Source organism: Temnothorax curvispinosus, unplaced genomic scaffold (assembly GCF_003070985.1).
Source record: "Temnothorax curvispinosus isolate PA1 unplaced genomic scaffold, ASM307098v1 QBEX01015975.1, whole genome shotgun sequence".
NCBI classification, from domain to species: Eukaryota; Metazoa; Arthropoda; class Insecta; order Hymenoptera; family Formicidae; genus Temnothorax; species Temnothorax curvispinosus.
In genome coordinates, this window is record NW_020225755.1 from 267,652 (window position 1) to 281,465 (window position 13,814).

The window sequence follows — 13,814 nt, forward strand, 5'->3', positions numbered from 1 at the left end:
TTGATATAATGTGCATGCTCTGATGTGATACCTTAATATAATGTGCATGCTCTGATGTGATACTTTGATATAATGTGCATGCTCTGATGTGATACCTTTATGATTTGCATTCTTTGACGTGATAATTTAATGATTCTCATGCTTTGAGATGTTTAAATATATTCTGATAAGATAAAGTAATTCCATTTTTTTTTTTAAGTTCAACGATTTAATAATAATTTATTTGTCTAATTCATTATTTTGTAATTACATATAATTAAGAATCCAGATTTATATCAGAACAAAGATACTCTTTGAATCTTATTCATCTAAATATGAACTTCCTGTTTGACTTATCAGAGTATATCTATTTGATTTCATTAATGATATGTATTTAATTATGTATATTTCTATGTATTGATAATTTGTGCTGCTTTTGCGCACTATTATTTTAAAACCTGTTCAAACAATAATATAAATAATATAAACATCTCAGTTAGTATCGCTGTCTTCCTCTTTCTTATATTCAAATACATAGCTCCGTAAACAAAAATAATTTCATCTCTTTCCATTAAAGTTTGTCTTGAACAAAATTTTTTAATATTTAAATATAGTTTGTTGAAAATTTAATTACAAAAGATTTGAAGGGACATATAATATCTATTATTGTTCTTGTGAAACCGTGATAAAACTGAATATAAATGTAGTTTTGACAAAAATTACAAATTAATAAAATGTGTACCTATAACTTAAAATTATTTTGATATATAGAATATGGCGTCGAGAAGTCCTGCAATAACAGAGAATCTTTATTATCTGTTGAAGACATAGAAGTAAGTTTTCTTCCGGATAAATTCTCGTACAGTGCATCTCCGTTTGATGTCTTGCATATAACGATGGCTCTTTCACCGGAATTGATGTTTAAATTGTTTAATACGTTCAGATATCGATAATCTATCATTAAATACCGCTGTTTTTACGTATATAGCTACCAATACAACTTACTTGCCACACTTTTCTAAATACTCGTTTGATATAGTGGACTTTCGAAAGAAACCGTTCTTTTTCACAGTTACTTTCACGATAATAAAAAGGTCATAACTAACAGAGCTAACATGGTACACGTGCGAATTTTGTCCTTATAAGAGCGCGAAGAAAAAAATAAAAAATTTTACTGTGTCTCTTGTTTTTTAAATGTCAAAATTACAATTTTCACTACTTTAGGCCAACAAACGAAAAAATAAAAGATTGCTATTAAAAATTATTAAAATCCAAATCTACTATTTTATACACCTCTTCTTGAACAAAAAGAGTTCCGTGATGTATCGACAAAGTTCTAAGTTTTATCTAAAATCAGTAAATTATTGACTTTCTATATTTGATAGGGAATATTAGGAGTATGAATATGACACATATTCTGCATTTTTAATAAAGAAGAAAGTTTGCAAAATTGAATTTTTTTTAATTCAACGCATTAACATGTTCTTTTATACTGCTTATCTAATATCGGAAAAAAGTATTAGAAAATAATTAGTATTAAAAGCAAAATGTCTTATGTTTATGTGTCTTATGTTTATTGCTATATTGTATATTAAATTTGAAAAGTATTTATATTGAAAATACAATATCTTTATTTCGCAACAAACTATGCTGGCATATTAAAAATGTTCAGGTTCATCCATATCTTATATTTAGTGCAAAATGTGATTATTTTATTTCTTGTTTTTTGAAAGAAATAACGCCCACATGCATATGGTCTGTGTTGAAAAAAGAGCGTACTCGATATCTACAACGGTATCATTATTTCGATAACCATATAGTCAAAATAAGGTCGCACTCGTAATCGTAGAAAAGAAAATGCCAAAAATTATCCATTTCGGTCACGACACCATCGAATTATCGTGGGCATCCCTACCTTACTCGCGGCGTAAACAAAGGAAATTGGAGGCGCCGGAGCAACGGGTACGGACGTACGGACGCGTCGTCCTCGGGCCTTTGCTGGCGAGTCGTGAATCGTTGCTGGTCAGTGCGTCTCGTTTAACGACACGAGCTGCAGCGGTCAGCAGCGGTGAATGATCGGCGAGCACAACGCGTTCGGTCTGGAGCCACTTGAGAAACCAGTTTCAGCGCTATCGCTCGTTTTAGGACAATGTTTTGGCTGCAGAGAATTCGACGTGCTTTACTAAAGTCGGAGTGCAAAAGTGAGTGCTGACGATGCTCAATAATTGACAAAACTGTCCTTATTTCACGACACAGCATTCCATTTGCGTGGAACTAACGGGAATTAATCTGTAAATATTTAAGTGCTTAAGAAAGTGGCTTTTTCTCAGGCGCTTAAATAGGCACTTTGTTTCTTCCACATTAAATGTGTAAAAAACAATTATAAAATTATAAGTTTCTAAAAAAAGTTATTACGAAACAGCTGCCTGAATTACCCATAATCAGTCGAAAATAGTACACATATGTATATATGTTATGTATGATGTAAGCCACTGTGTAAGAGCATTATTAATTTAAACTTTTTTAGGCTACCGTGTATTTTGAACGTTTTGATTATTTATTATAATAATAGAGATATTTACTTGGAATAATACTAATATCTTCTGGAATTTTTTGCAACTTGTCTCCTGTCTGGAGAAATCAGAGTTTTTTAAGAATTTTGTGGAGACTTGATGAGGAAATGGTAGAAATTAAATTGTCTTGTTTTTATTTTGCCATTACTGTGATTGTTTTTACGCATCTCGAAGCGCTAAAACGGAATGAATGTTCCGTTTTTATATATGCAAATTTAATGCATTGTCCGAGAAATTTATATTCATGTCGTAAAACGAAGACCAGTTTTTTCTTTTAATTTAGATAATGCGTTTCTTTACGGAGGTATACTTGATGATCAATAATAAAAGCAATTTTATTAACAAACGTTTTAGTCACCTGCGTATACAAGGACGGCAATATTTCTTTCATTGAGAAGAATGGAATTTGTACTTTGCTTTTGTTGCTCTTCATCCGTCTTCATCTTATCGTGAATCTATTAATAAATTTTCTTTGTGTGCTGCAGGCTTTTTAAAGTGATATTAGCTGCGCTGTATCCAGAATCGATCTCGAAAGTTTAACGAATTCGCCATTGCATTCAATTTTTTTATTTCCGATATTAGATATCTTTGCAATTCTTAAATTAAATTTTCTCAAGTTCAAGTCAATTTATGATATTGATCGAAGTAAATTCTTGTTACCTATGTTTTCCTTGCCAAGAATTTCTAATTATTAATATTAACCATAAGACCAACTTTTTCTTTGTTTACTATTAACTGGAGATACACTCTTGTTTCGTTGATCAAGCTGCTCAAAGTAACAAGATACTTGGGAATAGATAAGCAGTGCTGATAAAGTGGCATTTCAGTTATTAGATAGTTTATACAATTCCCGAAGTTATCGCGCTAACATCTTGACGCACATGGAGATTGCTCTGAGCAAATTACTGTATGCTCTATAGATATGCGTATAATCGTATAATCATTCTCAATAGATGTAAAAATATTACGCTTGCTGCCTATCATTACGACTAATGTTCTGACTTCGTCTTTCTTAGAAACAGCCTGCGCGTATTATTGGAGAAGTCTATTCACGTCGGGTTATTGCGTTTCGATTGATCGGTATCTCAGAATTCGATACAATAAATAAATAAATAACTAACTACGAGAACGCGCGTTTAAATTATATAACACGAACTAAGTACATGTGTACTGATGTATAAGTCACAAATAACAGTTCTTATCAATATTGCATTCAGTGTCGTAGTAAATATTCTCTTGAATATAATCAGTACTGCCTTTTTTTGTCTCTGGATTTTTAAGTTTCATCTCTTATGCTTAGCTTTTTATTATGGGATATTCTCCTCTATTTCTTCTCTTTCTTACTGATTCTATTCGGACATAAATATTTTAAATAAATTCTAATAGGTAATACTATTTTGACGCTAATAGCGCTACATGAGCATATAAAATTCAAATTATCCTGTACTTCACATTTGAACGTTACGAATTATATTTATGTAGGTAATATTAGATATCTTTTCGTTAAAATACATAGTGAAATCACAATTGTAATATCTTCATTCTTTATTCTACATTTTTCAAAATTTTAATTTTTTCTATGCATAAAACGTTAAGATGTTGCAATTTTGCGAAAAAAAACGTAACTAATGATGTAAATAGATGAGACTGAATAGAAAAAAAGCGTAAAAAAGTATAATATAGCCATCATTAAAGTCTTGCTCGATGGTACAAAGTTTCCTTATACTATCGTCATCACATTTACTGCAATGATAATTATTTCTTCACAAAATGATAAATCAGTTTATTTTAGATATCTTCATTTTGCTTTATTTCTTCATTTACGTTACATTTATTAATTTGTTTTTTTTTTCTATCGCATCAGAATATATAGAATATATTACATTGTATAATTATAATTTGTATAATCTGTCTTATACGATCTTTTTTTTTTATAAAAATCTCATATAAAACTTTATATTTAAATTTTAAAAAAGTTTTTGTCCGACACATTATATTTTCTTTGTTAAACAATATTTTAGGATTTTTCAGAGATTAATAAATTATAAAGATTTTCCAGACGCGCGGAATGTCACATAAAGATTGTAATATTCCATGCGGAAAAAAATTGATTAAATACAAAGACGCAGATGTTGTAATTATTGAGTAATTACATTTTTTTATAACGTGTAATGCGTTTATATACAATTAAATACAACATTATAATTGGGTATGACAGATAACTGTAATCAGTGACCAGATATATCACATTATTTTCTTCGCCTCTTTTTATATTATACTTACACGGAAAGAACGGTTTTTTACTGAAGTATACAGATAATTTGGTTGCACCATCAAAATAATTATGTAGAACACTCAAGCTGATTGCTAAAACATACTTCAGCGACCTATACTATAATTATTTTGATGGTGCAACAAAATTATTTTCAGCTCTATATATCTAGCGAAATTTTTAGGTACTTCAGCAAAACCGTTCTTTCCGTGTAGGATGTCTCACAAAATCACTAGATTTATCTTTTTAATGTTAAATTTTTTGTCTAATTTAGAAACAACTTTACCAAAAACTAGAAAAGATTATTTATTGTAACTTTTCAGAGTTTTTATATTACATAATATTATATTTTATCATTAAGTTAAAATTCTCTTAAAATATACTTTGCCTGAAATTATATAAAGACTGTAGTTTTGTTATCCACTTGGCTCTCTAAAATTTAGTTCGAAAATTTCTTTCTTTGAGTTGCTTATAACTCGAAAATTGTTAGTGTATTGATATTTTTACATATAAAATCTATGAATAGGTAAATAGGTGTCCAAAAACGTCACCACTGTTGTTCCTACAAATATTTTAATCGGTTTGACATTTATCTTTACCCAATAAGAATTTAAAATAAAATTTCAGTTTTTTTCTGGAAATTTTTATACATATATTAACATTAAATATTCTCCGAAATAAGCATCAGGAATATATTATAATCTTATTACAAGGCAATCTTCTCATATTTGCATCTATGAAATTTAATGTGTTGGAATTCTTTAATGTTTATTTATATGTATTTTGGCGTTTCAAAACAATCTGGCTTACAACTACGTCTTCCGAAAATTGAATTACTTTCTATCACTCTGCTGTCGTCTCATCTTGTCAGGTGTTAAACGAATTTTACGATGAATATGAAGTGACAATTGAAAATTTCCGCTTGCTTTTGCTTCGTGACTAGTTTTCGAATTGAACACCTGTCGCACACATCAATGGGAATACTGATTTGTCTTACATAATGGAATTACCATTGATCAGTCTTTTTGCAATGCCTGAACGCGTCATCGCATGAATGCTCTAACAAAATAAACGAGTGCGCTGTGAAAAGTGTCTTAGGGGGGATAATTCTTATCTCGTTAAATAAATCTATATTAATACTTCTGATTGTTTCAATACATCACAATCATCCACACTTAAAATCTCGTACACTCTCCCTCTCCAAATGCTTCCCCTGCTGCGTATATAACGAAAATTTGATAAAAAATTAAATTACATAATTATGGCCTCCATTTGCAATTTAAGAAATTAAAACCGAACACTTTTAATACTTTTTACGTACGGTTTATAACTTTATATTGAAGTGTTAAATTGAATGTTACGTAACGTTGACTCACGCACAGCTAACCGCATTTGACTCTTTCACTTTTTCCTTGTTACTTATTAATTTTAATATCGAGAGTCTTTAGTTAATTATCCATTTATTTTAATACTTTTTGTATAATCAAAAAATTCTGTAATAAAGGTGCTAAATAGACAACCAATAAGCCCTTTCACATATTAATAACAAATTGTTCAAAAATGGTACATATATTTATCTAACTTTATTTGTTGAAAATGATTTTATTGGATTTATTATCAAAATAATAATAGCTAATGTGATGGGAAAAACCAAACGCATTTGCTCGGAACAGACTATTTGGTTTTAGCAATATAACTTGCAATAATTTTTACAAGCCTTACAAATCCAACGTTATCCCACTAGCAAATTATTATGTTTCGCTTTCACTTTTGATTTAATTGCAAGATAACTGGTACTTATATGACTGGTTATCATTGTTTGCAGCAACCCCGGCTATTGGCGATGCCTCGAAGAATCAGACTCCGCCAACGCTTCTTTCAAGTTTAAGGAGCGTACTCTTCGTTATCGGAACTGTGGTGATCGGATTCGCCGCCTTCTGTAATTCTCTAACATGGTAATTGCAATGCATCATTTCTGTTTTACTTTATTCACATAAACAGAGTTACAATCACGTATCTCTCTTGGTCCTCTTCCTAACTCTCCATCGATAAAATTTCTATAATATAAACTTTAATAGTACAAAACGAAAATTATTACCAAACCAAAAAGATATTTGTGACGCAAAAATTTGATGCTACTGGATCATAATATCTATAATTATATTATACTATTAGATGTGTAATCTCGGATGTAATGTTAATTATTGTTTTATACAATTTTATTTTATTTATATTTCTTTTTCGATTTCTCCTCTTGCATTGCTCTTCTACTACAACTTTATATCTAATCGCATATGCATAGAAAATAATGCAAACATGATTAGGTGCGTGCAAATTAATTCAGTATTTCTAGTTTCATGTGTTTTTAATTACTGTACTATACTTTACATGTTTTTTTGTATTTTTTCTGGATTTAAAGTGCTAATAATACTCGTTCTCAAGTAGTTGAAAAACATAATCTCAAAAAAAAAGCAATAAATAACTAATAACTGTTGATATATAAACTTGATATATAAGGTGCATTTAAGATACTGCATTTTTTTTGCATTCCATTTAATTTAAAAAATGCTACTGAAACCGCTGAAATGATTTATTCTGCTTTTGTGTTGCGACTTACAAAACGTGCAAAAATGAAAGTATCAGAGATTTCGTGATGAACATTTTAATATGACCGAGAATATCTTAGCCAGTCTAAAAAATTTAGAGAACTGCACTTTTGGATAAGAATTCCGCACAGATGCAAGAAGAACTCGCTTTGCAGCTTAAAATCACGCAAGGAGCCATTTTTATTTGACTACGATGAGGAAAAATTCAGAAAAAAAATAAGTAAGTTCCACATGCGCTATAAGTGAAGACAGCAATGGACGCCTACCTTCAATATGGCCGACTTTGTCAAACTAAGAAGAAAAAAAAGACTTTCTTGTACTAATTATGATGAGAGATGGATCCTATATTATAATAATCTTAAGCGTAAAATGTCATAGGTATAATAGATCTAACAATGCCGACATCTACAAAGCTTAACATCCATGCCAAGAAGGTATTGCCTTGTGAGACATGAAAGGGATATACTCTATATTATGAATTGCTAAATCCAGGCGGAACACTCACAGTAAATCGTTGCCAACAACAACTCATCAATTTGAGCGATGAGTTGAAACGAAAGACACTGTTTACTGGTCAAAGAAGTGGTAAAGGAATTTGGATTTACAACGCTCGTTCACAAAAGCAATAAAGGATATCATTTTCTCCTTGTGAGAATTTATCTTTCACGCGGCTTATTCATCAGACATGATCCTTTCAAGTTAGCAAATCGCTACAGCATCACTTGAACATACACTTCAAGATAATTGACAATTAATATCCAAAAATGCTTTAATATCACTTTAAAGCTATCAAGTTTTAAATCGCGATGGAATTCGAAATTTGCACGATCAGTAGCGTATAAAATTGATAACAATGTAAATTATTTTAATAATTACTATAATTTTTTAAAAATAAATCTTTAATTTTTTAAGAAACACCGAATTAATTTGCGCATCTAATATTTTTTCTAATATTTTTAATACTTAAAAAAGTAATCGAATATTCGTAGTTCGATAAAGAAGGTCAAATAATCTCTTAAATTTTCAGCTGACATTGATAACTTTTATACATTGATAACAAATTAAAATTTTTTGTTTGCGAACATCCTATGTAGTAGACAATTCGAAAAATAAATTATTTTAATGTTGCGTAAAAAAATTATTTATTTTTGCAAAACTAAATAAATTCTTCAGTATGCTATTCTACTGATGAATTTACTTTTTTTTTTAATTTTATTAATGAAGAAGAAATTTCAGGCATTTACAAAGATTCTGGGGTGCATCCGGCGACTTTTGGCAAGCTCAGTGGGATAAAATTTTGGATAAATTTGGAGATGATCCTGTCACGCTATGGGTTTACGGTAAGTTTATGACATACATATTAGTTCTTACAAACTCAGAAGATGTATGGTAGCATACTGTTTTGTCCGCGCTGAACATATTACATCTTAATACAGAAAAGAATATATAAATAATTTATATATATAAGAATTATTAGTTTCGATTGCAAATTCTTTGACTAATTTAAACTTCTTTTAAATTGAAACGTTAAGTAATTGCAGGATTTTTATAAACTAAAGTTTTTGATAACTAACTTCTTTTATAGAATATCTTGATATTATATATGGAAAAAGCGATAACAAATAATTATTTTTCTTAAAATTCTTAAATAAAATTGACTTCAAATTTTTCAACAACATAAAAATTAGAAATTCTAAGATAACTCGTATTTTTGTATAGATTTATTATATTTGTCACATTTTATGTCAATTGCATTATCTGCTGTTTTTCACGATTCTCATATTATCGGATAGTACATTTATATGTTCACGAGCATTGTTGGAAATTCATGTAGAAGAAAGAGGAAAGAGCACTTTGCAGTGCTCGAATTTGCATCACTAAACATTATTTATAAATAGTCTCATATACATATGTATATTTATATTATTTATTGCCGTATTGCAGGATCCTTAGTGTTGACGATCGCGGTTTACTGGATTGTCGGTGGAATTTACACTATCCTAGACCTCACCAACCGGCCAGCAGCGCTGCGCAGATACAAAATACAGCCCGGCACGAACGAGCCAGTGGACAAAAGGGAGTTATGCAAAGTGATCGCTCAAGTACTGTTCAATCAGATCGTCGTCGGCTTACCCATTATGTATCTCGGCTATTACTTCATGGAATGGCGCGGTTACCCTCCGGTGCGCGAGCTACCGACCTTCCACTGGGTGCTGGCCGAGATCGCGATTCACATATTATGCGAGGAAATTGGCTTTTATTACTCGCACAGGTACGTCAGGAAGTCACTAATCCAGAAATTCATGCATAACATTAATTAAATTCGATAAATCTTATGCGTAATTTTGTTTTGCCGCCAATGTTGTTGACTAATAGTGTCGAAATTGATATCTGGCGAACAGGTAGAAAAAAAGTTGATATGTATAAATTCATAAATATGTATGAATATATTTATTAATAGAATTTTAAAGGTTGACAGGAGACACGGTGGAGAGCCGTGAACTTACGAATGATAAAATTCGTATTACGGCCAAAATAATGATAAAATCGCACTTTAACTGCGGTATTCGTTTTTGATGTTATTGAAAAATTTGAAGTTAATTTAATTCAAGAATTTCGAGAAAAATCATTATTTGTTATCACTTTTTCCATATATAATATCAAGATAATCTATAAAAGAAAGTAGCTATTAAAAACTTTATAAATTTTACAAGTATTTACAAGTAATTTTATAGCATTTACAAGTAATAAATGCAAAAGTGTCATTGCATTTCTGTATAATTGCCAAAAAGATATTTTCATGAATTTTATTTTCCTCCAAGAAATATCATTAAATAAAAAATATACGTTCAATCTTAGCATTTTTATATAAATAAACTACTAAAAAACAAGATAACTATTTACTTAAATTTCAGTTATTTGCAATGGTTTACATTTTATGTATGTATATGTATATATATGCGAGTTGTAATATGTATCAGGAAGGCATTCTGAATTCAGAGTCGACTAGCGTAATTTAATTTTGTGGGTACTATACCTATATGAATTCTGATTAGTCTTTCCATGCTTGAAAATTGCATTTTTTTTCTATTTGACAAGCAATTAAATGGATAAAAAATATGCAAATCTGTGAAATAGTAGCAATGTCTATTAACATATTAACTTGATACATTTAGTTATCAACATATTTTAAGCTAATTATGGAGACACAGATAGGAATACAGATGATACTTAATTAACCTTTTAATAAGAGTTGTTTCAGACAAAATTTTCCTATATATATCGTTTATTAGTTTAATTTAATCAGTAATTGGTGATATTTTTATATAAATATCACCAATTACTAATTAAGTTACTAATAACTAATAAATAATCAACACTTGTTTTCTTTGTCTCATTTGAAGATCACGTAAAATATTAGATCGGCCTTAAAATTAGAGAGTTGCATTTAATAGGTACTAGACATTTATATTTGGTATATTATACAATAGATATTTATACTCAGATATCGTTAAAATATTTACTATTACTAAATCATTTTGCAGATTTCTTCATAAGCGCTCCCTATACAAATATATACATAAGCAGCATCACGAATGGACTGCGCCCATAGCCGTCACCGCGTTGTATTGTCATCCTTTGGAAAACATCGGCTCGAATCTACTTCCACCTTTCTTGGGTGTATTTATCATGGGTTCCCATGTGGCCACCGCCTGGATTTGGTTCTCGCTTGCGATTCTTTCGACATTGAATGCACACTCCGGCTATCATTTACCGTTCTTCCCATCGCCGGAAGCGCATGACTTTCATCACTTAAAGTAATTGTCAAAATCTTTTATTTTTAAATTACATTAGAACGATTTCAGTTTATTATAAATCCTTGAATAGATTATATAACGTAGGATATGACCTTCATACTAAGTTTCACATGAAGATTTATAGTTGTTATATTTGATTATACAATTGATTCAGTATAATAATTGCTTTAAATGAACACTTTCAGATTCAACCAATGCTATGGTGTGCTTGGCGTTTTAGACCGCATCCACGGTACCGACACGCAATTCCGTAATTCGCGGAATTATGCGCGCCACATAATGATGCTTAGTCTCATACCGCCCAGGGAAGCTTTCCCAGATGAGGCAAAGTACAAGTCAAAGTAAAGGAACCTTTCGACGACTATATGATAGTTCTCAAAAGGTAATCTCCGATGGAACAAAAATCTATTTGAATGCAATATTTCCTCAGCGGCGGCCGAGTTCGAAAACGTAATAGAACGTAAATATAATCGATTTTATCCAGCTAATCGATAAGCTTTTTCAATAAAAAAATTGAATTAATTTCAATAAATGCATAATTTTCAATCGTTCTGAAGTCAGTAATCCTCAATTATCTTTTTCAATTGGGGAATTCATAGTAATCACTCTTGTGAAAAAAAAACTCGGTTGTCCGCTCACTGATCTAGTGATAATGACTGTATATACAAATGCCATTCAAGGTTGGACTGAATAGAGAAAGTAGCGAAAAGATTCGGAGGTTTGAGACATGAAAATTGAATTTACTCTTTTAAACTATCAATAAGAAGATAACAAAGTTATTAATAAGATCGAATAGCAAAGTTGTTTTATTTTTACTTTGGCAGCAACAAACTGAATTTTCTATTATCTAATTCTAAATGTTTATTATATTGATATATAATATAGATATTTCCAATATAAAACCCTCAATTTTCGAATTTATATATTAGATTGATTCATAAATAAGTTCCGCTGCAGGTAATAATAATTTATCTTTTCTGAAAATTCCAAGTTCTAATTTCACTTAATAATTTTTATTTTTACTTGATGGTAAAAAGTCCCACAATTGCAAATCACTGTAATATGGTGCATATCGTATACGATTGTGAAAGTAAAATCTTAAAATAAAGGATTTGAAAGTATATATACGTCACATAATGCCTTGGGAATTTACACGGGAACGTACTGTAGCGAGATTTAAAAAAATTGAAGTGTATGTGAAAGTGTCGTAACAAATCGAGCAGAACGAAAGCGGTTTGGAAAGTTTCCTTTGGGGAGACATAACTTTGAAAGATAAACTATGGACTGATCATTATTCTGACTTTGATGACGAAGTTTTATTAGGTACAACAAAATTCACACAACAAAAAAGCAAAGATACTAAATCGTTCCAACCCATTACAACCACGTCATATAAAAAAAATGGAATTTATTTATGAATGAATTCAATATCTCATTTATGTACGTGCAAATTTGTATGTACATAAATATGCTATACTAAAATTATATGTGACAAATATGAGGTTCTCCGATAATTATTTCTCGAATTTTTCTTTCAGTTCGACCTTGGCGCCATTCGTACTTTTCTATAATATTTGTAGTATTACTATTAAGAATACGTATTATATTTAAGCTGTATATTCATGCACAAGTTCTTACATTAAATTTAATAACGTATTTTTTACACTTCTAATGTTTTTTTAATATACCAAATTAACAAGTTTACTTTTTTGATAATGATGGAAAAAGATAAGGTTATTAATGTTATTATAAATAAAACTTCTGTTCTTAAATTCTTAATCCAATTAATATTTGAAATTATATTTTCGTAGTACTTTCAAGTATATTGCATTGTAATGAAAAGACAAATAACATTTCAAATATGAGAAATTACTATTTTTATATTTAGTTTCATAGCGCAGATATTAGCTTGATTTAATCTAAGATTTAGTTTTAATCTAAGATAAGATCTAAATAACTGTACTTCTTTGAAATAAATATAACTTTTACTAGAATATTAGAAAAAAAGGACATTTAGGAATTTGGATTTCTCCTTACACTGAGAGAAAAGTATACTAAATATATCATATTGATTATATAGACGCACACATATATTAACACCAATTATTACCTGACAATGAATCTTTGATATAAAACGTTTTCACGGCATTCTGTATTTTTCTCGCGAGAAAAATCTCCATTTGTGAAAACTAAATGAAAAGAAGAAACAAATATTCTTATTTTATTAACTACAATGATTTTAAATCGTATTTAACAAGGTGTATCGCGATATTCTTGAAAATCTTAAGAGAATTTAGGAAAGAGGTATATAAAACTGTTACTTTAAAGTCACCTTAGATCATTGAAGATCAATATGAAATAAACCGAAGATTAATGTTTGAATGTGCAGATATGTAAAGCGTGCATATATGTAAAGCTCTCTTTCTGCAATGTGATTACTCATCGAGTATAAGGCTCGTAATTAACATGTTATCATTAACGTTACTGAATTTATGTACCTATATAATAAGCTTAATAATAAAATCTTTACAAATGTCATTCCCTTTCTTTTTCTCTTTTTCTTTAT

General features: G+C 29.8%; 1 protein-coding gene across 3 annotated transcripts in view; it reads left to right on the forward strand.

The window, feature by feature from the left end:
- The window catches only part of LOC112466177 (fatty acid hydroxylase domain-containing protein 2), an 18,380-nt gene extending 4,594 nt beyond the window's left edge, over nt 1-13,786 (forward strand). The window contains exons 1-7 of one of the 3 annotated variants that reach the window (XM_025034124.1): nt 1,991-2,180; nt 6,650-6,779; nt 8,667-8,770; nt 9,375-9,702; nt 10,976-11,248; nt 11,434-11,630; nt 12,787-13,786. In XM_025034124.1, coding sequence (XP_024889892.1) covers nt 2,129-2,180; nt 6,650-6,779; nt 8,667-8,770; nt 9,375-9,702; nt 10,976-11,248; nt 11,434-11,593 — 1,047 coding nt within the window. In that variant the 5' untranslated portion in view covers nt 1,991-2,128 and the 3' untranslated portion in view covers nt 11,594-11,630; nt 12,787-13,786. Of the gene's footprint in view, nt 1-1,990; nt 2,181-6,649; nt 6,780-8,666; nt 8,771-9,374; nt 9,703-10,975; nt 11,249-11,433 lie in introns of those variants that run through there. The other 2 variants (XM_025034123.1, XM_025034125.1) reach the window with 2 other exon arrangements.
- The last annotated feature ends 28 nt before the right edge of the window (nt 13,787-13,814 follow it).